Source organism: Rhamphochromis longiceps, linkage group LG23 (genome assembly GCF_057381845.1).
Source record: "Rhamphochromis longiceps isolate RC_006_pf linkage group LG23, R_longiceps_female_GT1.1, whole genome shotgun sequence".
Lineage (NCBI taxonomy): Eukaryota > Metazoa > Chordata > Actinopteri > Cichliformes > Cichlidae > Rhamphochromis > Rhamphochromis longiceps.
Genome location: NC_140578.1, coordinates 20,091,961 through 20,116,894, shown reverse-complemented (window position 1 = coordinate 20,116,894; position 24,934 = coordinate 20,091,961). Strand labels below are relative to the sequence as shown.

Here is a 24,934-nt window from a genome sequence, read left to right as displayed (position 1 = left end):
TAATAATAAAATAATTAAAGTTAACGGAGAAGGTTACAGTAAATTCATTTTTACCTGTATGTTTTGATTTGTGTGCTTAAAAACTGTTTGATTTATTGTTTTTGTGAATTTCCTAAAACAATTGTGTTTTCGTCTAAATATTTAGATGTTAAATACTAAAGTTATGTTAAAGTTAAATGTTTAGGCCTCTTTTAGATCTTGTTTTGCTGTATGAAAACCTTTTCAAATGTAGTTTTATGCATTTATAAAGAAAAAAGCATTAGCTGATGAGAAAAATGAAGGCGATAATAACATATGAGTTTTTGTATTTTTGTTGTAGTTGTTTTTGTATTTTACCAAATAAAATATAGAAAATAATAACCTGTGTGAATTTTCATGAACAGTTTTCACAGCTGTGACTAAATTACAGCAGCTCCTTTCAAGCATTTCAAATGAAGTGAAAAAGCAGCTCTGTTCACTCAAGAGGGTAAAAAATGAAAACTCAGATGTCCGTAAATGTCTGTTCCAGGAAAACCTCTCAGCTGTGACGATCATTTCCTTTATTAATTGATTAGTTTTTTGGCTCAGATGATCTGCCCATCAGACATACAGACATCTCCTCCATTTCTAAGGTTTTAACCGGCTGTAATGTGGCCTGCAGCCTCTCACTTGTGTTTCATATTTGCCTCGTCTCAGCCCATCACAGTGAGCATGGCATCACACAGGCGGTGCAGTCGTGTGTGCGTTGCCCCACTCTCTGAGCGTAGCAGTGCGCTGAAGGCAGCGGCGGCTCGATGTGGACAGAACCTCTCTCCAATCAGCACACTGCTTAGCTCGCTGCTTAGCCGCACGGGGACCCACTCCACAGGGACGTCCAAGTGGCAGCTCTCGATTTGCCCGTTCTTCACCTCCATTTGCAAGCGAGCAGAGCAGCGAGCGGGCGGCTGCTCATTCGTCAGCTCCAGCTGCGTCTCCATGGTGAACTTAGGCGTCTTCCCAAATGTCCAGTCCCAGCTCCGCAGCTCCATCTCCATCTCACCGACACCAGGAAACATGGACTCGTTAGTTGGGTCTATGACGGTCAACGCAGAGTGCAGGCCAAACTCTGAAACAAGACAAAAATAAATAAAGCAGAAACGTTTGAATACAGACAGAGCGTATCCTTTGGGGTGCAGGAAGACCGTACCTGTGTTATACTGCTGCACCAGAGCACCCAGGAGCTCCTCCCATTGCAGGGAGGGGGCATGGTCTAGGAGGTTGGCAACAGGCGAGGGGACGCTGGGAGTGGCATTGCTTTGGATGCCGGGGCAGGAAGGGCGGAGCACAGAGGAGAGGGCGGAGCGATCGGCAGAGTGAAGCAGTGTGCAGTGATGGTACGACGACTTCCTGCTCAGTCTGGATGCGGTGCCTGAAAGTAAACAAAATAACAAATAAAAAAAAATAAAAATCAGAAACATGAATGTAAACATCAAAGCTACACAAAAATAAACAGAGAATAGGCAACAAACATGAACAGTAACAAACACAGTAACAATTCTGGATTCTGAATTTGCTATGAAAGAGGAAGAGCTAGCAGCATGTGACCAATCAGAAACATGGAAACATCTACTTTTAGTTTTTATTAATCCAGCTGCAGAGTCGGTGTGTTTAATAGTCTGAGAGCAGATAAAGAAAAATATATTAAAACAACATTTAAAAACAGATATAAAAAAATATGAAGGAATACAGTTGCGTCAATAATCTTTATTTATTGCTCATCAGGCAAACATGAAGACTTTAGACCCTCCAGCTCTCTACACTGTAATAACCACCACCATTGGGTGCTGCCAATGAAGTGTTGATTACAGTAGACCAGGGGTTTCAAAATCATTTATCATTAATTAGTCTGTATGTCTTTTATTTCTACTGTAATTAATTAATCTTCTTCCCTTTTTTGCTTTCTTGTGCTTTGATTCACTCCCTCTAGCCTCGTACCTGAGATCTTGTATCGTCCGTTTAGTAAGATGTCAAACCTGTCGGTGGCCTGGACGTCCAGTCCGGGCCGGAGGCGCCTCAGTGTGTCTGTGACCACCTTCAGGTTCCTCTGCCGATCGTACGCCTTCTTGGAAGTGAAAAAGGTCAGGTTGAGGTTGCCCAGGTCATGGAAGACCGTCCCACCGCCGCTCCGCCTGCGAGCCAGAGGGATGCCCGCTCTCCTCATGACCGGCAGGTTGCACTCGGTCCAAGGGTTCTGGTGGCGCCCGATGACAACGGCGGGCCGATTCCTCCATAGCAGCAAGATGCCACGCCCCTGCAGTTCTACGTTGGCGTCAATCCAGTCCTCCAGAGCCAGATTCTGGTACACATCGGTGGAGTGAGACTGGAGGACCAATCCTGCACTGTCAGAGTCTGTGAAGAAGCTGGAGCTGGATCTGGAGCAGGCTCGCTGGTTTAAAAGAGAAAACGTCCTTTTGATCTGTGACATCATTGTGCTTTCTGACATCACTTCATGTCAGGAGGTCAGGAACATCTAAAATGTCAAAATAAAAGCAACAGGAAATGAATTTTTGTCTTTTTGTGTGTGCACTTTTTCCATCATAGATATTATTGTCAACGTTTCAGGTGGAAGGACAAAAAATAAAAAAACTGATGGAAAACTCACTTAGCTTAAAATAGCTATCATCTGTAACATTTCACTAATATCTCAATATTTTTTATATTTTACTCAGAAAAGGAATATGAAATATATTTCTGGTAATTGATTAACTGTTTGAACCTTGTCATTTGGCAGAAATGGAGCTCTTAAACCTTTTTCTTTAATAACTTTGAGACATTTCCTTTTAAATTTGGAAACAAAGTTATTTTAATGACAAAAACCATAAAGGACCAGAAGCAGCAACATAAACAGACACTTTGTATCATTGTTTTTTAAACTGCACCACGTTCACGACGTACAACGTAACGTCTGACGACACAGACCCCTGCTTCTCCGAACGTCCTGTAGCTGTTAGCTTACCACTAACTCCTCGCGCTGTTTTTAAAACGCGAGCTGCAGCTGTAAGTCATTTCACGTGCACAAACAGCCACTCACAGACCGTGCTTACCGGGATTGAAAGCGGATGCTGGTCTCCGCAGACCCGGACCGGAGATGAGCTCCTGGTACGGACACGAACTGCAACCAACTTCAGCTTCGAACTTTCAAAGTAAAACTACGCAAAGCCTTACACAGATTTTTATACACCTTATTTTATTGTCACAGTATATATTTGGTTTTATCCTTAAACAACAAGAACAACGAAATAAACAACAAACAATATGAATAATCATAACAAAAACTAATTAAAAATACATAATTGATATTTAATAATAGTAAATAAATAACTGAATAAATAAATATATAACTTAAAACAATAATTACAAATTTAAATATCTGTGACAACAAGGAAAAAAACACAATCACAAAATAATTCATTTAACTGGTTATGAATTTGCATGTCCTCCATAATTTAATATTAGGGAAGTTCCTGGCAACTAATTTCTTAGTCGACTAAATGAGAACAAAACGCAGAGTAAAACTAAGGAACACTCAGATATTAAGCAAAATTAGGTCTAACAGGTTTAGACATGAATTGAACACAAATTCCACTTATGTCTGTTTAACATTTTATTAAGAGAAAATACTAACTTGAATGTAACTAATGCATTTATGAAATGAAAGTTTTGATCTGACTGACTTTTATCACGTAACAAAAAACTAAGACAAAGGACTTCGCATCCTACTGCGAAAAAAAAAAAGCCTTGCCACAAACTGTCAAAAGGGTAGCAAGGAAACTAATATAGTTACGAAATCTAAATCTAATTTCTTTTAAAAAAAAAACTTTTATAAATGTGTTTATACGTGATGTTCTAACACTTAAAAATTGCTGACAGAAAGAAGCTGAATAACTGCTTTTATTTTGGAAATACAAAGCGTTCAGATTTATGTATTTCCGCCTTTCCTGAGACTTGACTTGAACTCAGTCCTTCACTGAGAAAGCGGCCGTGCTGCACTGCAACATAGCTGACAACAGTTCCACCGAAAGTTTAGTATTCTGTTTATTTATTATCTTCATTTTCCCGAATTAAAATGTACTTTATGTGCTTTAACTCTAATTAACACAGACGTAGATAGTAGAATACAGACAACTGAGGTCTTGTTTTATAACACAGAACTATATATACGTGTATATATTTTTTTTTAAATGCCATTATTAACAAAAATTGCATATGCAAAAATATAAATATAAATGTTCTGAGTGCTTGATTATTCTCAAAGTAAACTTCAGATTAGAATAATCTGTGCAGTTTTACTGTCTTTCTTTAATCTGGACTCAGACGTTTCAGGAAGCACCAACATGGTCAACAAAGCCGCCAAAAAACAAAGTGTTTCGAACATCTGCAGCAACATCTGCTGAGATTATAAAATTATTTTACCCACTTTGTTGTAATAGAATAAAGTTGTTAACCACATCGATTCAGTCAGCATTAAGATTGAAAAATCTTCATTTATTCACATATTTTGCGCTCTTTAAGATTCTCATTTGATAGTTTTTGTGTCTTACATTTCCTTCTTTGAACGCGTTGGTCTCCTCGGGCCTCTAAACTCGTAATCATGAGGAAGAAGCGCAGAGTATGAAGAATCGACCAAAGAGAGGAAGAGAGTGTGACCACATCCTGACACACACATACACACACACACGGTCAGAGTCAGTCAGTCTGAGTGGATGATGTTTCAGGTGAGCGCTCATTTTTGCATTTCAAACAAAATGTTTGCTGTCATTCTTCTTGATTTTTACTTTCCGTTTGTTCGTTTGTAATATTTACTGTTGTGCATCTGTCACATTAACCTTTTCAGCATAGACGTTTTCGCTCTAAATGATGCATAGGTTTACAGTTAAGGTGGAAACTCTCTGTCTCTATATAAAAATGTACATGTTTTAAAAGGCTTCATTATCTTTTCTGAAAAAAAAAACATTAAAAAAAACCCTAAAATCCAGATGTGAAAACAGAAGAAAAAGAATGAAATACAATGTTGGTGTTGACCTTCATGTAAAACTTGGAGGTGTCACTTTAAGAAAGGATGAATTTTAATCATCTCTGGGTGTGAATTCTTAGAAGTGTTATCACACATTCACACTTAGTCATATAGGCACCGTGTGGTCTACTTAGTAATGACAGGTCTACTTTGAGTTTAGTTGAATCTTCCATTGCACAGTATAGGTCAGCAGAGCCTTTCTACGCACACTAACAGTGCTTAAACACAGTTATTTCTGACTGCTAACTTTCTTTTCGTACAGGGTTTCAGCCATTGAAGAGGCAGCATTTCTTAACAAGAGCTATATTTGTTAAAATTAGGAAGCTATAGTGTGACCTGATGACGGCAACAGCTAAAATGCTCAACACGTGCCCTATACCATAACAACAAAGAAGTTAGAAATAAGGATTTTCACTTGAAACATGCAATTCTAATTGGACCATAATTTCCAAAGTAAGCTTAAAGTTTGATTATACTGAAAAGAAGACTTGATGGAGTGGACTTGAAAGTAAGACTGACATATAAACTCATTGGAAAAGTGTTCACTAAGCTCAGAGACCAAGTGAGCTGTAGACTAATTTTTCATACACGTCTATAAAATCAGGCTTGTGCTGGAAAACAAAGTTGTCACATTTTTTTCTGAGGTCCTCAGAATATCACCCAGAAAAAATTATTAGATCCAGTCTGGGAGAGATGAATGAGTTCATGGAGTATCTAAATGGGTGTACATACCCACCAAGCACTGGACCTCTACTGATGATGTTTTCAGGGCCAAATTTAGGTAGCATTTGTGCAGCCCAAAAGTAATTGGAAATTGGGCTGTGTTTAGTACATCTGATTTGAACCAAATTTCAATCAAGGTGGTCATATTATGTGGGCATTTTCAGGTTGTTGTAAAGACTCTTAGAAAATGATGTCTTGCAGCTACAAGGGCTTTGAATCTGTTGATGAACTGGGGACTTTCTTGTTGGAATTTGTGGAGGTGTTGCAATGTTAAAAGATTTGTCTGCTTGCGTGGGTTAGTGGTGTAAAGTAACACAAATAAGCCACAGTCTACAAGTTGCAAAGGTGAAGGCACAACAAATCTCAACCCCTACATGGATACTTGTGGTGGGCACTTAGCCAATGATTCAACTAGCCATGTTTTCTGCTCTGCTAAAGTAAAAAACTATCCTGATGGGTCCTATAGAGTTCAACCACTTTAATCTTGCAAGGTCTTAGCATTGCTTATCCAAACTAATAGAGAAACAAACAAACAAACAAATAGAGAACTAATGTTGTGTTCTAACATCAAAGGTACAAAACAAGTTTAAGTCATCATCCAAAGACAACAACATCTTGTGTGAAACTCCTCACAATCTTGGCGCTCAAGAAAAACAATTAAAATGAGTTTAGGCTTCAGCAAATGCAAGCTAAGTTGACCACTGGCAAGTTCAAAAGCTCTAACCTTACCAACTGGTTTGAATATCCCGGATGAGACCCCATATACCAGAAACTGGCTCTAGGTATATGGCAAAGAGTGCTTTACTTAAAATAGAATTTATCAGAAATAAACTTCCTTCCTTCCATGTCAGCCAGTTATCAGGAACTGTAAGCCAGGACCACCTGCAATACAGTAGGACTGCATTGGACTGTGTGGAAAGGCTTTATTACTAAGAAGAAGATGGATGGAAGGGCAGACCTTTCTCTTTTCTTGATATCTTTTTAGTGTAAAGAGGAAATGCCTTCTCACGTTTAAAAGTTGTTGAGTTGTTGCTCCTGATGTTTTTGCTTTGTGGGATGGAATCATACATTCAAGGCTATATTAGGGCTCCAAAAACACATCAATCTTTGTCTAAATTTGAACTAAACTAAATACTGCCCAGTTTTCAGTGACTGTTTTACAGTTAAATAAAGGCTAACCAGATGTTGCCCCACATCTGGTTTTTAGTATGTCTGTGTGCCTACACAAACTCTCATTAATCATTCATTATCACTTCAACTTAATGTTATTTGACTTCAAAATTTATTTCAATGACAGAAACATTTCATTCTGACCAAAAACTTTTGAACATTAGTATAGCTGCATTTCGAACTCAGCAGACAACCCCTATCAAGACAGATTCAGATCTACTGTAACAGTAAAGGTTTTCAATTGATATTGTGACTAATAAACAACAATCTAGATGTAAAAAAAGCAAAAGAAATGAATTAAATCTTTTTTTTTTTAACCTCTATTATATATTCTCAAAATAAGACCACACACACTCACAGAAAAATAGACATCAAAAGAGTTTGCTAATAGAGTTTTTTGAGATTTTCCACAAAACAGTAAGCAAATTTTCCTCTTCCTTATCTTTTCTAAGAACACATCTGCATTCATTCTCTGCACAGAACCCAGAGTGTCACTAACCAGGCTTCAATTGCATCACTGCAGATTCTCATGAAGATGCCATCCAGATAAAGCACCATCTACTGACCACAATCATGCACAGAAACACACACACATTCAGGTCAAACAAGTGTGCATGCGCATGACATCATGTCTGACTGTTGGACATATTCTTCATCATCTACCCCTCCTATCACCTACCACCCCTCCCAGACCCCACCTTCCCTCTCCTCCCCCCACTCATTCAGGAACCATGGAAATCCTCCACACGCCAAGGTCATCATTTTTATTTTTTCTTTCCTTATTTAGATAATAATTATTACTGTTAAAAAAATCATCTTACTAACTTCTACTCATCAATTTACTCATTTATTGATTTCCTCATCTTCAGGTTACGTCCCCTCACCTCTTCCCCCAGCAGCAGGGATCCTCTTCCCCTTTCTTCCATCAGCCTCAGATAAACTCCCCTCAGACTCCATCCCCTCACCTCCCTCCTCCCCAGCTGACCTCCCCTCAGTTTGCTTATCCTCCTGTCACCTCTCCCCACCTTATACCCCATGCTCAGGTGACATCCCCTCATCCTGAACAACAGCCACTGATAACCTCCCCTCACCTCCTCTCCCCAACTCAGCACGCCCTTTATCCTGAACTGCAGCCACAGATATCCTCCCCTCACCTCTTCTCCTCATCTCAGCACAACTTCTTCTGCCAGAATCCCGATCCAGACTTGGATCATTCAAACTGGGCCAAATGCGAATCCAACTCTGAACTTTCCTGCCTTCTTAATGGCAACAGTTTCTCCTACCAGGTAAGAAAACAGAAACGGAACTATTTTCTCTCATCCTGAACACAGATTGATCAATAACCTCTCTCTATTTCTGATCTAAAACAGAACCAAACCTCAGCTCATCTGGATTTTCAGAACCAGAACCAGTTCAGTTCTGGTTTACCTCAACATGAAGATTCCTTGGAGAACACACATAGATCTTACGATGCTCAAACGCTTCTTTTCAGTGGTGTGTGCACACATAGTGACACGTCTAATCCAGGTGAGGACAGCTGGAGGCACCTGGAGCCAACCGTTTCCCAACTTCAGTGTGCCGCATTGGACTCCATATCTGCAGGAGCCCATCAAGCTGATCCATCTCCCCACAGGCTCTCTGTGGGAGGGTGGAGTGCCACAGAGCTCAACCCGGCTGAAGACTTCTCCAGCACCCAGTTTTTCCAGGATGGCTACCTGAATGCTCCGCAGCCTTTCTGTAGCCCCACAACTCCTGGTCCAAGTCCTCATTACCCCCAAACCCCAGCAGTCTCCAGCCCCAGTCCTCAAATGCACCCCAGGACGGAGAGAACAGGTTTTCACACCCAGATAAACAGTGATCAGACCTCTGATCCAAGTCAGTACCACCAGCGCCTCCTCTCAAGCCAAACAGAGCAGATGCAGAACCTGACAGGCCTACTTCACACTGCTGGCACGTCTGAGACCAGCTTGTCCACACCAAGACGGGGCCAGCATGTCAGGAATGCTGCCCAGTCTATGAGCCTCTCTACTGGGCTGAACTGGACAGAGGAGTGTGGAGGAGGGAAAGGAGGGAAAGGAGGAGATGATAGTCATGCAGACTGGAACTGGGTATGTTGTTATGCTAATTTAATTTATATTAAAGATTATAGTAAATATGGAAGTATGTACAGTAAATATCAATTTGCTGAAGACAGTAGGTAAATAAATCTCTGTAACTAATATGGGTAAAACAGTCAAGTAACAGACACCAACTATATAAAAAAATATAAAGTTAATTTTAAAAAAGTAGGTGTTTAAAAGTAGAAACAATCAAGAAATAAATAATAATGTCACCATACCTTTATTCTGTTGTTTTATTTTTCTTCTGTTAATTTTTAGATGCAAAAAGAGCATACCGCTGAGAGTCTTGACACCAGGTAACCCCAATCCCTATCAATAATAAGCATGTTTATAGTTTTAAATCTTTATTTATACATTTTAATGTCAATGATTCCAATATGTGTGTCACAGGCTGCTGTGTATGGTGTGTAAGCGTGACTTCAGGAGCCTGCCAGCATTAAATGGTCACATGCGTTCACACAGTGGATTCAGATCATCTACATGCTTGAAAAAGGTCCTCAGTAACATCTAAAAAAATAAATGAAACAAATCAAATCTATAAATCATATATAGAAAAGATACCAACAAGTTAACCAAGTCATAATTCTGAAATCTAATTATTTATTTTATCGGGACAAGAGAGTCAGGTCCCCACACTGCCATCTATACATTGTCATCTAGGCTGCCCCTAGTGGGCTCTTCATGCAAAACAATACAAAGTAAGTCTTTAATATTTATGGATGGATTATTTATTAATTTCTTTGTTACATTTGTTTAGGACTCTGCCCCATCGGTTCAGCGCCCATTCACCATGGTGCTGCCTGTATCTGTCCCAGTGAAATCACGAAGTGTGTCAAAGGCAAGTAGGGGTGGTCAGACAAGAAGCAGCCGCCTCCCTCCAGCTACTGGAAGCACTGCACTCTTCCGCAGCCTGATGCGCCCGCAAGATGAGGAAGATGCTGCCAAAGGCATTAAAGATGGTGAAAAAAGAGTTGCTTCTGCACCTAACAAAGGCACCCGTCACTACACCCCTCCACCCATGCTGTGTCCTCAGAGGGCGGGGCCAGGGTTGTACTGCTCCCTTACCACCAGGAGGCAGCAGAGAGTGCAGACTGTTCAGCTCCACAGTAAGTCATAAAATCGCATTGACGAGCACCTGAAATCTATAACCATCTAATTTTAGCCCATTTCAGCCTCCAAACACTCAACAGTTACGATAAAAACAAAAGCATCGCACTCATCCTGAGTCGATGAAAAAACAAACAATGAGCAGTATGATTGGATGATTGTCATGACACAATGCTAAAGTTAGCATCTGACTGGCAGATGGAGCCAGGGACCTTGGTGCCAAAGAGACTGCCTTTCTTCCTCCTGGAACACTAACATCAGGAATCGTTAAGCCGTACGTAATGTTTGCTTCTTACCAAAAGATCTTTGTTATTGTTCTATCTACTGATTGTCTGGTAACCTGGTACTGTCTATCACAGGCAGATCAATTTAGGGCGGGGCTTCCAAGCTGAGATCCCACCGCTTCAAGACCAAAAATATGCCCACTCTGACTCCCACAATGCACTGCTACAGTGGACTCCATGGGATGATCTAGAGCGTCCCGTCAATCAGCACAGAGGTACACAAACACATAGAATGCACAGAAATCTTGCTGTTGTTTTTAGATGATCTTGGAACTAATCTTAGAAATGGAACCACTTTTCAAACAGTGGAAACTCTGCTTATGATGGCTCGATCCAGCGTGGTCCCAGGGGGTGGAGCCAGCGCAGAGTACACTCTCCAAGTCTTATCAGAGTGCAAAGGAGACTTTCTGGTAAAATCTCTTTGACTATTTGGTTCTTCAGTGTGGGCTACATAAAAATGTGTTATTATTGTTTAGAATATTAACATGAAAAATACAACATTCTGAATAGATTACAGAATGGGCCTTTTTTTCTACAGCACCAGGTGAACCAAAATGCTCAGATACACAACAAAAGCCTAAAAGCTTCAAAAAACATCACAATGAAGGTGAAAATAAAACATGCTCAGGAAGAACAAGAAACAACGTAATTGGAAACCCTGCAAAGAAACAAGAAGACCACAAAGAAACAAAAAATACACAAAAATGTCAACAAAGTCATAGAAATAATCACAAAATACAACAAGACACCAGAGTCTAGATTCTACCACAAAGACACAAACATGATCGCATATACATAATTAAAACCACACCACGAGACAGAAAACAACCACAAGATACATAAAGCTCCTACAAAATGACAAAAAAAATCCCCACAAAGAGACAAAAACATCAGAGAGCCACAAAAAGCAGTTACTAAGACAAAAAAGTGACAACAAAGACATATAATCCAACTGCAAAGAGGCAAGAAACAAGAGACAAAAAAACAGACAAAATCCACCACAAGGACACCAAAAAGAGGCAAAAACAACCTTAAAGACACAAACAGCTACTGTAAAACAAAACAAAACAAAACAAACACACAAAAAAAAGACCCAAATAGACTCAAATAACACCAAAAAGACAAAATCCACAAACCAAAAAACTATTTAAAAAAAGTATATCTGAAAAAGCAAAAATATTAATGGGACTATAAAAATCTACTTAATCTTACCATGTCAGGCATGACTAAAATGACATCACTTTATTATGTCTTTCAGCTGACGGTAGAGAAGCTGCTATCGACTCCTGAACCCAACAACCACCGTCACCACACAGGTCAGCTGTTGTTCCATCTAACCACAGACTCAGAAATTCACAGATATAAAAAACACAGCACATTTTAATTAATATCCCTATTTATACTGTAGGTGTGAGCTGGAGTGCAGCAGAGAAAAGGTCACTGGTGAAATCTCTGCAGCTCCATCAGAAAGACTTCAGTAGCATCCAGAAAACTGTGAGTTCCTGCTAACTAGTGTTAATGTCTTTCTGCAGTGCCACCAGTGGGTGAACCAAAAGTGACAAATTTTGTAAATTACAATTGCTGTTTGTCTGTAACAAGTAATGATGTATCTCCATGATGTTTGTATCCTCAGGTTCAAACAAAGTCCCTCTCTGAGTGTGTTGAGTTTTATTATCTCTGGAAGAAGAAGCTGAGTCTGAGCACCAAGACATCAACTAGCCTGACAGTCTCTTTGCCCAACACAAATGTAAGGAACAAAAAGTCTTTTTTTTTTTAATGATTTAAATCAGAAGGGTTATCATAGCTGTAGTGGCCCTTTTAGTATATCTGAGTTACTGAAATGGACTGCTGTGACCCAGAAGTCTTTTCATTCCCCTAAACTTTATGGACAAACCAATGACTGTCTGCCACTGGTTTGTAAAGTCCAATTTTTAAATTCCAACTTTAACATATTGTGAACCCTTTGATCCCATTAAGGAAAGTGAAGTCATACGTTATTAGCTTATGCTAGCAAGACACATACGCAGATATCCGCTAAGTGTTAAAATCTATTTGAATGTTACTTTACTCATCACAACTGGGACACTTCTGGATGGTCTCTTAGTAAAATAAACTGCAAAGCAAGACATATTATTGGTTAGATAAGTACATTAACAAGTCTGATCATCTTAAGCTATTGCTATATGCTGATAATGTGATTCTTTATATTCCAGAATTACACAAATCAGTTCAAACAGAAGAACCAGTTCAGTTGTTGGCATAATAAGATATGAGGGTGGATGAATGGGTTGATTAAAACATTGGGCTTTAACATTGATGACTGCAGTTTGTTTGACCCGTTTTTCAGAATTAACAATTCAGCTTTTAAACCTTACTTCTCTAAATCAAACAGTAATGTAGCAGGACGTCTACCCTCATTCAAGTACTTATTTTATACCAATTTATCTTTTGTGTCTTTGGGAATTGACTCAGGACTTACTGGTATTTAGCCTGATTAGGGATTTGTGATGTTTTCATGGGACTAGAATTAGGACTAATTTAGACTTTTAAGCTGGACTTTATTGGAGTTAGCTATGCTGTCTTTTAATTGCTCTAAAGTTCTCTCTGTTTGTGTGTGGGGGTTTTTTATAATCAAGTATGGAAAAGAGTCCTTTTGTAAAGATTTGGGCTTTCAAAGTTTACTTAAATCTTTAACCAGGCCCTTTCTGTAATCTTAGTGATCAGTCAGTAAAATGTCAGGTGCAGTTCCTGTAGAGTCAGTCGCCTCAGAGTTTCAGGTCAGTGAACAGATATGAAACTAAAGGCTGTGCGAATAAAAACCACAGAAACCAAATTCCTGTTATCACTCCACACACACACTGCAGCACAAAACACACACAAAAACACACACCGGACAGCCACTTCCTGTCAAGAGCCGTCACGTTTGTGAACACACTGTGACATGACATTTCAAATAGCCACCGTGTGAGTGTGGTCAGAGCTCAGCAAGTTTCCATTGGTGTCATTTAGAGTTTTATCATCGGCTTCGTGTTTTAGATTTCCATCAGTTTGATTCATTTCAGCTTCCTGTAGGTACACTGTGGTTTTAGTCTGTTTCATGAATCTGTAAATGTGTCTTTACTTTGTTCCATGTTACTCAGGAGGCTGATCTTTTGAACACACACAGTGACATCTTGTTCAGAATCCAAGTCTACAGGCAGCACCTGAGCTGTGTGAAGTTTCTACAGGATGTTTTTGGAGATGAAAGACTGCACACTTTACAGCTACAGATATTTGAAGTTGGCAGGCCACTAGTCAGAGTCATGATAGATAATTAATATGCCCCATACAGCCTTCTACTAGGTCTGCCTCATTGTAGCTTGATTATTTACCATGATGATTTATAAATATCAGCTGGTTATTGAATATAAAAATATATGTTTGTAAAGGGGATTTCCTACAACTACAAATATAATTCTAATTTAAAAAGTGGTGAGACTGGCGTGGGGCAATTGGTCATGTGATATGGAGTTACGATCTGACTGGGGGTCTTTTTCTTATCATAATGCCAATCTAATGAGTGCTCTAGTGGAATCTATGCAGTCCTATGAAAAACTATCTACACCTGAAGATTCAGTACCTCTAAGAGCCATCTTTAGCTGCAGCAATTCGCAGTAATCATTTTCTGTATAACTTTAACAATTTCTTACATCATTATCAAGAAACACAATCATGACTGCAGCTTTTTACAATGGTGCTTCATGCAGTTATCGAAGCTTGTGGGCATTTGTTTACGCACGGCTCTCTTAAGGTCCCACCACAACATTTAAATCAGATTCAGATCTAGACTTCGACTCAGACCATTGCGACATCTTGAATCTTTTCTTTTTCAGCCATTCTGTTGTAGATTTGAAGCTGTGCTTGGGATCACTGCCCTGCTGCATGACCCAATTTCAGCCAAGCATCAGCTGTGAATGACCTGGTTCTGTGGATGCAAAACAAGTCCAGTTCATCATGTCAAATCACTATTGTCAAATGTCTCCACTTTGCTCTTGCATGTCCAAAAGACATTTCTCCAGGAGTCTTGTGGTTTATTTAGTTGCAACTTTGATAACCTAAGCTCTGCTACCATGTTCTTTTTAGAGAAAAGACACCTTCTCCTGGCAACCCTTCCAAACAAGCCAAACTTGTTCAGCCTTTTTCTAATTAAACTATCATGAACTTAAACATTTAACATGCTAACCGAGGCCTGTAGAATCTGAAATGTAGCTCTTGGGTGTTTTGCACTTTGTCTGAGCATTACATGGTCTCACCTTGCAGTGAATTTGCTGGGACATCAACTCCTTGGAAGACTGTTGCATTGTGTTAACACACTCATTTTGGTGATAACAAGTATCACCTTCTTTTCTAACTTCCTCTTTTTATTTATGCAGGGTCAAAGGTCGTCAAGATCTCAGGCTGCTTCATGAACTGTTGGACCATCGCCCTCTGGAGCTACACACTACTTACCAACACAAGTCTTGAACCAAAACAGCTAAACTGTGTCTGGCTTACTTGTTCACAAAATCACAAGGCATGCTCCTAATTTGATAAAAACCATCTCTAAATCACTAAATGAGCTGAAAAGGAAAACTCCACCAGGACAACCTTTCACCTTGGGTGTTCTGGTGGACACAACAACAGTCGCCTTGAGGTGTATAAATTAAATTGAATTGAATTGAAATCGAATTGAAAGCTTTACAATCCGTTTTGCAAACTGTAGCTTTTCTTTTTTCTGTTATGTCCTTTGACTGTACAATATGGTATTTTAAATGTAAATGTGTTTGTGTGTGTGTTTTAAATTACTGTCAGTTAATAAACCCACAAACTAAGAAAAGCCAAGAGTCTTACTTGAGAGCACCTCCAGACTTAAGCTCAGGCATGTTGGGATATTGTTTTTCTTCCTTAATCCTGTCAGTCTTCTGCCTCTGGGCCTCTGATGCTCAGTAGAGCTCCACTTATTACCACACCAGGGAACAACAAAGAGACAAAGCAGAAAAGTAAACACATGGGGCCGCAGGCTTTCTGTGTGAGTACAGCTCTTCACATCAATGTCCTCTTTTTCAACATCAGAGGAACATGCTAAAAATAAGTGGATGATAATAAGCCTGAGTAACAAGGTGTCAGACACATTGGTGAGGTTTTACCCTCACTATTGTGTCAGAGGTTATCCCAAAAGCTGTTTTCACACATTCACTGCAGACCTGAGATTTTTCTACACAAGACTAGACAAAGGTGCATGTATGAATGCAAACGTAGCATCAAAACCAACAGTTAGGTTAGGTTAGGGTTAGTCAGAGTTATATGCAAGTCAGCCCAAAATCAAATACTGAGTCAAGGCTAAAAAGTTCCTTGTTGAAACCTACAAGTCCCAGGTGAAGATATAAATCAAGACATGTCAAGAGCAACAAGTCAGGTCAAAAGAATAAAACCAAAAAATCGTACTTGACCTGTGACCAGCAATAAATTCCATGTAGACTGGTCTTCCACACCATAGTGGGACAACCCATTCTTTATGTAGCAGGTTTAATATATAATAATATATAAGACCAAAATATTTACAAGCTGTTACCACAAAGTTGTGTGAAATGGCATGTCATGCCAAAGCATTGTGTGACAGGTCACATGACAACAACCAGTGACAGTAATATCCAATCAGAACCATGTCTTACACAGGTCAATAAATCTGAGTAATACACACTGTGTTGTCATAAATGTGAAAATTAGTGCCTAGAAAGACAAAAAGAAAACTTACAAGAACAAGTAAATAAAGGATGATATCTCTACAAACCTGGAAACATATAGAAGGAAAGATATGCATGATGTTTAATCCAAGATGTAACAAACAATAATTATATGCAGTTGATTAGAAAAATATCAAACTTCCATTCATTCATTCTCTTCCGCTTATCCTTATCAGGGTCACTGAGGACCTAAGTCTAGCTACCACAGAGCAAGAGGCCTGGACAGGTCGCTGATGCAGGGCTAACAGAGAGAGAGAGAAAGAACCATTCACACTCACGTTCTCACCTTTATCAGACTTACTCACCTAATTAACCACAATATGTCACATTCAGTATACACTATGCAAGAAATAGGTCAGTCATGAAACACAACATACAGTGTAAGCAGACCAAGCAGAAAAGAATATACAGGTGTAATCATAAAAAAAAGGATTTTATTATTCTGCAGAAAGGACAAAATCATTACAAAAATTCAGAATGACAAAAATGAGCTATTTTAGGAACCAAGTGGACCCATAGAAGAGGACAACTTAAGAACTTCTACTTAAAAACCACTTCACAAACCATAACTCTGCAAACTGACCTGCCTAACTGAGAGACAGCTCCAGTTATATAGCAATTGAATGAACTATTGTATACACCAAAGGTGAAAACTACAGAGATAATAGCTAACCATAATACAAGAATGACCCTATTCCCCCCCTGCGTGGTCACAACAGATGGTTAAGTCCATTCAATTGGCCTCTGCATTTAAACTAGCTCCACCCTCAGCCTCCTCTTTTACTCAAAAAAAGGAAGGACTGGAGCGGCAGCCAGGTAACTCAAAAAGAACAGAAAAGAATCCATATAGCGTGTACCAATGGTACCATAACAAACAATACAAAACAAATTCTGTGCCATCATTTGGACTATAGCTTATTGCTGGCATGGATTAGAAACTAACTCAAAATTTTGAATTGGTTAACTTATAATAACTGAAGCTTTACAGCCCGAAGTAAAATTAAGACAGTAAAAGTTAACATGAATATTACCCGAGTATTTCAGTTGTGCAGTTGTGCAGCCATCGCACAATGTTACTGACATTGTGCGATGGCTGCGATATTTGACAATATACATCATGTTATATGCCATCAGGTCAGTCTATCATCGAGACTAAAGCAGGAAATATCCAAGCTAAAGTTTGTATAGGGACTCAGTCATCGTAGTCTAAGGCGCTTGGAAAGAAAAGCGTCTGGACTTCTTTAAGTTTTCTTGAAGATGTTTCACCTCTCATCCGAGAAGCTTCTTCAGTTCTAAGCTCAACCGGTGGAGAGTCCCAGATCTCAATACATAAATGATAGTGTTGGACTAGGTTTCACTATGGGTTCACCTGAAACCTTGGCTGATTGTGACCAGAACCTGCTTTCACACCTTGGCTCATGTGTTTAGGTAGAGGATCTATAGGGGGTCCATGACCCTCTTGTGGACACTCCCATAGGGCTTAAAATCTGGGACTCTCCACCAATTGCACTTAGAACTGAAGAAGCTTCTTGGATGAGAGGTGAAATGTCTTCAAGAAACGTAAAGAAGTCCAGACGCTTTCCTTTCCAAGCTCTTTAGATCCAAGCTAAAGGTTTTCAGAGTGCACAGTGATGTCCATGTATCTAGGAGGGCTTGTTCTTCATGAATGTTTGAGTACATCTGCCTTTTTTTCCCTTTAAGACTTCAATTCCATAAAAGTTGTTTTGTCTGAGATTACTATAAAGCACTTTCTTCTACTCAATTTGAGCACTTAGTTTATCTCCTTTTGAGATAAAGTGGAAATGTTTTGTGTTTTTCAAACTAACGACTGAAGTCCGCTCAGCTGTTTGAGCTTTCTTCCTTTTCCTTCCTCTTATTTATTTACTTAATTGCTTAAAATAAAACTCACAAAAGTCAGTGTTTCCAGTGTGTCTGTGAAGGTTCTCAGTCATCCAGGTCATCGTAGTCAAAGGAGAGGAGTGTTTCCAGTATTTTCCCATTTAGAAATCTGCCTCTCAGCCATGTTACACTTTCATCTGTTTTTCTTGTTCTGTTTTTTTTTTTTTGTTGACCTAAAACAAACAGCAGATAAGCAAACAGGGAGGAACCGCTGCTGTGCACAAAACTTCAGATAACTTCAGCCTCAAAACTGAGGAACCTCCACATTCTTCTTCTAATCCTGATTTTATGTCAAAGCTCAGAGTTTCCTGTCTGCGCTGAGCTTGGGGCCACTAATAAAGTTTGACTCCTCCTTGCTCCAAAGGTCTCCCTGCCCGAAAGCAGGAGAAGAAAGTCAGACGACAGAGAGGAAGGGATGGGAGCACAGGAGAGGGAGGAGGAAGACGCTTCTTCAGTGGGGAGAAAGTTGCAGAAAACCAGCAAGGAGGTTTATTTCAGCGTCCTGCCAGATAAATATGAACCTCTGATTGAGGATGATGAAGAGAGAGAGGAGACTGCAGAGGAGAAGAAGAGGAAGAAAGAGGCGAGGAAAAAGAAAAGGAAAAATACATGCAAGAAGTACAGAAAGGTAAGAAGTCATGACCTTTGACCTGTGTATGAAAGATCCCTCTACACAGCAGTGGCATGTTGATGAAATCATGGCTTAGAACAGACTGTTAAAGACTAATAAGTACAATCAAGTTCAATTACATTCAGAAAATACATATAGTTCATATAGTTTACATAGAAATAAAAACATGATGCATTATGATGTAAATAAACGATCTAACTTAATAAAATACAGAACTAAAAAACAGCTCACCAGATATAGGTAGTTAAATGAGTTATATGAAACCTTTACCAGTTTTGTAACCTATATTTAAAATTAAAAACATGTATTACTGTAATTGAAATTTCATTAAATCACTTCTATCAAACAAAACAAAAAAGAAAAGGAAAAAAAACAAATATGTATCTTTAAATAAATATATAAATAAGGAAATGAACAAAAATATTATTCAATACCAGATTAAAAGAGAATTAAAATTGTATTATATTAAATGCCAAGTTTAAAAATGACTGCTATATTATGCTGTCATGGGAATGAATTTCAGACAGTGGTGGCAGAGTGGTTTTGTCGAAATTGATGGAATTATGAACTCTTGAGCTAGTATTAGTATCAGACTTTGATCCACCATGCAGTACCATCTGGAAAGCATGTGATTGGCAATAGCTTTTTTTTTCAACATGACCATGATCCCAAACACACTGGCAATGCAGTAACAGCATACCTGGATAGATAAATGGTAAATGGTAAATGGCCTGTATTTGTATAGCGCTTTTACTAGTCCTGCCTAGGGATCCCAAAGCGCTTTACACACCCAGTCATCCACCCATTCACACACACACATTCACACACTGGTGGAGGCAAGCTACAGTTGTAGCCACAGCTGCCCTGGGGCAGACTGACAGAAGCGAGGCTGCCATATTGCGCCATCGGCCCTTCTGGCCAACACCAGTAGGCGGTGGGTGAAGTGTCTTGCCCAAGGACACAACGACCGAGACCGAGATAAACACACTAACAGTGTTTGGCCTCCCCAGTATTGACTTTGAAGCTCATTAGAATTGTACAAACTCCATTTCTGCTTCTTATACTGTTTCCATGAGCACTTACATGTTTCAATGAATTACTGCACCTATTTTCAATTTTCCTAGTAAAATATAAAAAAAATGAAGGGTGGCTCAAAACATTTACTCACTACTGTGTACAATATAAATAAAGTACATAAGAATACGCAAAATAAATTGAATTTAAAATGAATAAATGAATTAAAGTAAGCCTGGTACAAATAAAAATAAAGAAAATTAAAGATTAACATTTAAGATTTATAAGATATATAAGAGTTTATATAAAACATGACATCATACAAAGTAGCTTAGGCAGTAACCACACATGGAGTTGTTTGCCTGCAGTGCAAAGGTGTTTAGTCTCAGCTCTCTGCAGTTAATTATTGACTTTTCAGCGTCACTACACAGTTCTGGCCTTTGGCCCCCAAAATAATGTGCTGTGATGATTGTATCCCTCTGAGAACAGACAAACATGGAAGTCGTAAAACAGAACTTTTACTATCACAAACACCTTCATTCAGCCTCAGAATGAAGAGTTGAAATGATAAATAACACTATTGAGTCCACACTGAAGCAGAGGACCACAAGCAGTCATTAGATTCATTATTTTCACATCCTCTTTATTTATTTAAAAAGAGTCTAAAACTCTCCAAAATTTACTAAAACCATCTAAAGAAGTTGAAGTTGGGCCAGGCTGTACTTTCATTATTACCACTTTGTACTCATGACATTACAGTCAGTGAGCATATCCTGGTAAATCCTCCTTTCAAATTCTTTGAATGACCAAAATTGACAAAATAGGACCTGAAAGGATTGACCTAGTTCATTATCTCAGCAGGAAAGTGTTTACGATATAGAGGTCAGAGCCGAGGGGCATATGAATTTCTTAAGGACCAAAAGACTCAAAGACAGACTCAAAAATAGTTTCTTCCCAAAAGCCATAATCACCCTGAACTCCCACACGCACTGACAACACAGTACCACCCCCATCCCAAGGACTTCCCTCTATAAACAGACTACACAACTACCATAACCACTGTGCAATACTTAATTTTACACGCAATAACCTACACTGTAAATACACAACACTATTTGTTTACTTATTTATCTTTTTTATTTTGTTTTCCCAGATTTGTATATTTATACATTTTATTTATGTTTTTTCTTTTCTAAATACTGTTCATATGTATATAGAGCTGCAGAAACTGTGCATCTCACCACCTTTATTCTCCCACATGTTTGCACTGTGTAGGAGATGCTCTGTATCTCATTGTACATCTGTAGAGTGACAATAAAGGCATTCTATTCTATATCTTTTTGCAACTACAGTGGTTACCCCCTAGTGGCTACCATGCAGAATGCAGGTTTAGGGCACTTCCGCTTTATTACCAAACTCAGAGGTTATCTGTGTTTTACACTGGCTTTGAGTAAGGCTAAAAAGACATTTTTCACCAATATTAAAGAATGTTACTGTTAATGTCTGGAAACATCTCACAAGTTAAACGTTGCCTCCTGGTGATAAAAGAACTAGTTCAAGCATTTATTACTTCTCGGCTAGACAGCTGTAATTCGTTATTATCAGGATGTCCCAAAACCTCAGAGAAGTTATCAACAGATCCAAAATGCTGCACTGAGACTACTGTTCAAGATCCTGCTCCTCACATACAAGGTCTTCAATAATCACCATCTTCTCTTAATGACCTCATAGCGTGGTATCACCAAAATAGAGCACTTTGCTCTCAGACTGCAGGCTTATTGTTCTTTGTAGAGCATTTAAAAGTAGAGCCTTCAGCTTTCCGGCCCCTCTTCTGTGGAACCATCTTTAAGTTTGGATTTGGGAGACAAACACTATCTCTACTTTTATAATTTAGATTAAAACGTTACTTTTTGCTAAAGCATATAGTTAGGGCTGTGTCAGGTGAGCCCTTAGTTAAGCTGCAATGAGCAGTGTAATTAAAGCTTCTTACTATTAAAAAGTTTTTCCTTCCCACTGTTGCCACATGCTTGCTCATAGGGGGTCATCTGATTGTTGGGCTTTTCTCTGTATTATTTTAGGGTTTACCTTACAATATGAAGTGCCTTCAGGCAAGAATGGTTGTGATTTGGCGCTATGTGAATAAAATTGAATTGAACTGAACTGAAAGTTTGTTATATTTTGCAGACAGTAAAGCAGAAAGTTGACGTCCCAGCAAAACCACAAAATTTCAATTTCGATAAATTTATAAATGTATATATCTCAAATATTGTGGAAAATGTTTTACCCTCTGAACCTTAACATTTTCACAAACTAGGGACAAATTTTTCATTGTAATATAAAGTAATGGACATCTATGGGAAGAGAACTACCAGTGTTAAGCAGAGAAATAACTTGAAAATATCTCATCAGCTGAAATGAAGTTCTTCTTTTATAAATCTGTAGGTCTGTGGTTTGTCAGTCAAACAATAATAGACAACAACTCAGTATGATGATGGTTTACGGAGCTGAGGTTGTTTGGTAATAACTGAAGAGTTGATACTAAAACTGGAACAGAGTAGCTTTCTGTTCTTATGCTCCACACCCTTCCCTTTCTTAACCCCATTTGTTCATTGTCCTTTCTCACCAGACGCTAACCTTTTTTGCCTGTTCTGTTCTTCTCTATCAATAGCAGAGATAAAGGGGATTTTTGCCCCTGTCTTAAATCTATAAACCTTGCAACTTAACCTGGTATCCACCTCCTTGAAATGTAACGACATGTTGCATCAAATTGTCTCGCTCAGTATCTTTCTCTCCTTCTAAACATTTCCAGCCACTACTTCTGTTATGTCATCATGTAGCTGGTCAGTCCTGCAGTAAAATCCATATTCCAAATATATAAACTCTATTCTAATCTACAGGTCACAAAGCCACCGCCTTTAGTATTTACCCAACACAACAAATGAGCCTTTGTTGTGCTGGGTAAATATGAAATAAATAGCTGCTTTGTTTACATATTTGGTTCAGCACTACTAATTTTGCTTCAGTAGGCAACACATTTAAAAAAAAAAAAAGGTGCAACTTTTACCCTCATAGTGGTCTTTGCACATGTTTGCTGATGAACAATATGCATCTGCATTAGCATAACGAGTACAACAAAACAGGAAATGACCATAAACTAGTATTACTCATTATACAACTTCAACAACGGCAAGCTGTGGCTAAAAAAAAAAAAAAAAAACTGCCCAAGCTGACAAAGACCAATGCTAGAGACAGTTCCTGTATATTACAAGATAGTTTTTAATCTAGTTGTAATTGACCTTAATACCCGTGGTGGGTACAGAAAAAACAAAATTAAAGCACTAATGTTCTTCTTCTCTGGTCTGTTGCAGAATGTGGGGAAAGCACTACGCTTCAGCTGGCGCTGCCTGGTAACTGGTCTGCAGAGCATGGCGTCCGTGTACTCCACACCTCTCTCAGCTGTGGCCACCGTGGTAACAAATGTTCACCAAGCCAGTGGCAGCAAGACATGATGGGACTCGGAGGGACCAGGAGTGTAGCCCCTTATTCCTTGTGTTCAAGCTGACTTTGAATTCATCACCTCTGTTGTGCCTGTTTTGTTTTTATTCTATTTCTGAGATATAAACTGTATATTTACTCGATTTATGAAAACCATTGATACCTGTCACATTTATGGCCTTAGTTTTCAAATTTGAATCGAACCCTGCTGTTGTGTTAAATTAAACAATAGTCTTTCATGTTTCAAAATTCACCTCAAGCAGACCCTTCAGAACACTTTGGGTTTATTTACAGTGTTAAGAAGCTTTCTGTTCCGTGTGGGCTTTGGTAACCACTGGCAACCAAACAACTAGCAATGTCTGTGTACAAATCTCAACGATAACAAAGGAAGCTCCACCTTGTGGTGCTTCTCCACAACTGCACTTTAGAAACTCATTGACAGAGATAAATTTTCGAGGTTCTGGAGCACTAAACGGATATATTCTTCCAGTCAACCAACCATATTTGGATGAAGTAAAGATGCTCTAACAGGACGCTGACACACTCCTCTCCTTTCTGCTCTTTTATGTTTTTATCAAGGTTAGGAGAGTTAGTAAATGCTGTTAAAATAATCAGAATGAACAAAAAAAAAAACTAACTAATTTGTCTTTCATGATGTTTGTTTACATAATCAAAGGTCAGGTACTTTTTGTGCATTTCACAAGTGCTTATTGAAAAATAAATGTAAATATGACAAAAGTGTGAGGACATTTGTTTTTAAGTGGGCATATTTGTTGATAAGTTATCTGTAATACAACGCAGGAGGTGTAGCACACGCTTTTCCATAGCTGTGGACGATGCAGGGAATAAAAAAGCTTCTACAGCAGCTACACAAAAGAGAGTAGAGCTTTCACATCATCATATATGACAGAGTAAAAACGAAAAAATGTATTTTTCCCCCCCACGCATTGCTGCTTGCGTGTTTCTACATGGACACCCCTTAAAGCTTGTATAATTAAACTTTGGTGCTTTTAGGCACTAGAGTTGTAAAAGGCTATTTTAGGTAACTGCATCCCTCTCAAAACATGAGCTGATATCGATTAGATTTTCTCAGCCATGTTTCGGGTGTAGGATGCCACATTAGCTCTTTAAATGGGCCTCTAGATGCTTAAACACCATTGCTGGCAAGCTGCATTTGACCTGTGGTCAGCTAGTCAAATACTGATAATATTAACTATCAGCAGCCTGGTATGACATCTATGATGCCTATCTATGATGCCTATCCAACATGCCTCACCTGTGGACTCTCAGGGTGTCGGACATTAACTGAAGAGTTAATACTAAAACTGGAACGGAGCAGTCTTATGCTCCACAGTAAGTGTTACATCATCTTTCCCTTTTTATTTAAACTCCATCTTTCATCATCCTTTTTTCTATTTAAACATCACCCCTTGTCTTGGTTCTTTTTTTCTCCAGCATCCATATCCTCCTTTACTTTTACAAAACCCCTCATTTCCTTCTTCAGTAATTTTCTCCACTGTCTGCAGAGCTTAATTTATTTTCTTTCATTGCCTCTGGCTGTACCTTCTCTTTTCCAGTACAGGTGGTCCTGGTGCCGGACCGCACATGACCTCCGGGTGTCGCTGTACTGAAAATAGTCCCCGCTGTCGGGCCTTATGGAGAAAAGAAGGCGTAATAAAGTTGGCCCTGAATATAAG

General features: G+C 39.0%; 3 protein-coding genes across 5 annotated transcripts; 2 read left to right on the top strand and 1 right to left on the bottom strand.

Annotated features, from left to right (window-relative positions):
• Positions 1 to 496: 496 nt before the first annotated feature.
• lipt1 (lipoyltransferase 1) lies at positions 497 to 3,142 on the bottom strand. Of its 3 annotated transcripts, none has more exons than XM_085399732.1 (4): positions 3,063 to 3,142; positions 1,954 to 2,488; positions 1,166 to 1,387; positions 497 to 1,084 (listed from the first exon to the last, which is right to left on the bottom strand). In XM_085399732.1, the coding sequence occupies exons 2-4, from the start codon at positions 2,459 to 2,461 to the stop codon at positions 672 to 674; spliced, it is 1,143 nt and encodes a 380-aa protein (XP_085255858.1). In that variant the 5' UTR covers positions 2,462 to 2,488; positions 3,063 to 3,142; the 3' UTR covers positions 497 to 671. The 3 variants fall into 3 exon arrangements, with proteins under 3 accessions (XP_085255858.1, XP_085255857.1, XP_085255859.1); XM_085399731.1 differs by having other exon boundaries at positions 2,975 to 3,123; XM_085399733.1 differs by lacking the exon at positions 3,063 to 3,142 and adding an exon at positions 2,914 to 3,055.
• A 4,326-nt stretch (positions 3,143 to 7,468) lies between these two features.
• Positions 7,469 to 15,259, top strand: LOC146641801 (uncharacterized). The gene is made up of 13 exons (XM_085399751.1): positions 7,469 to 7,679; positions 7,795 to 8,211; positions 8,296 to 9,033; positions 9,304 to 9,341; positions 9,436 to 9,538; positions 9,803 to 10,151; positions 10,351 to 10,426; positions 10,512 to 10,651; positions 10,743 to 10,846; positions 11,695 to 11,752; positions 11,845 to 11,930; positions 12,070 to 12,183; positions 14,849 to 15,259. The coding sequence occupies exons 1-13, from the start codon at positions 7,554 to 7,556 to the stop codon at positions 14,882 to 14,884; spliced, it is 2,385 nt and encodes a 794-aa protein (XP_085255877.1). The 5' UTR covers positions 7,469 to 7,553; the 3' UTR covers positions 14,885 to 15,259.
• Positions 15,260 to 18,482: 3,223 nt separating this feature from the next.
• Positions 18,483 to 23,920, top strand: LOC146641800 (required for drug-induced death protein 1). The gene is made up of 2 exons (XM_085399744.1): positions 18,483 to 18,725; positions 23,111 to 23,920. Exons 1-2 carry the CDS (start codon positions 18,513 to 18,515, stop codon positions 23,249 to 23,251), a joined length of 354 nt encoding a protein of 117 aa, XP_085255870.1. The 5' UTR covers positions 18,483 to 18,512; the 3' UTR covers positions 23,252 to 23,920.
• The last annotated feature ends 1,014 nt before the right edge of the window (positions 23,921 to 24,934 follow it).

Coding starts and splice junctions, on each gene's coding strand:
- lipt1 (XM_085399732.1), bottom strand. CDS start 2,461: ATGTCAGAAAGCACAATGATGTCACAGATCAAAAGGACGTTTTCTCTT. Junction 1,388..1,953: donor CGGACGATACAAGATCTCAG/GTACGAGGCTAG, acceptor GTTTACTTTCAG/GCACCGCATCCAGACTGAGC. Junction 1,085..1,165: donor GGTGCAGCAGTATAACACAG/GTACGGTCTTCC, acceptor GTCTTGTTTCAG/AGTTTGGCCTGCACTCTGCG.
- LOC146641800 (XM_085399744.1), top strand. CDS start 18,513: ATGGGAGCACAGGAGAGGGAGGAGGAAGACGCTTCTTCAGTGGGGAGA. Junction 18,726..23,110: donor CATGCAAGAAGTACAGAAAG/GTAAGAAGTCAT, acceptor GGTCTGTTGCAG/AATGTGGGGAAAGCACTACG.
- LOC146641801 (XM_085399751.1), top strand. CDS start 7,554: ATGTCTGACTGTTGGACATATTCTTCATCATCTACCCCTCCTATCACC. Junction 7,680..7,794: donor GAAATCCTCCACACGCCAAG/GTCATCATTTTT, acceptor CCTCATCTTCAG/GTTACGTCCCCTCACCTCTT. Junction 10,652..10,742: donor TCCCGTCAATCAGCACAGAG/GTACACAAACAC, acceptor CTTTTCAAACAG/TGGAAACTCTGCTTATGATG.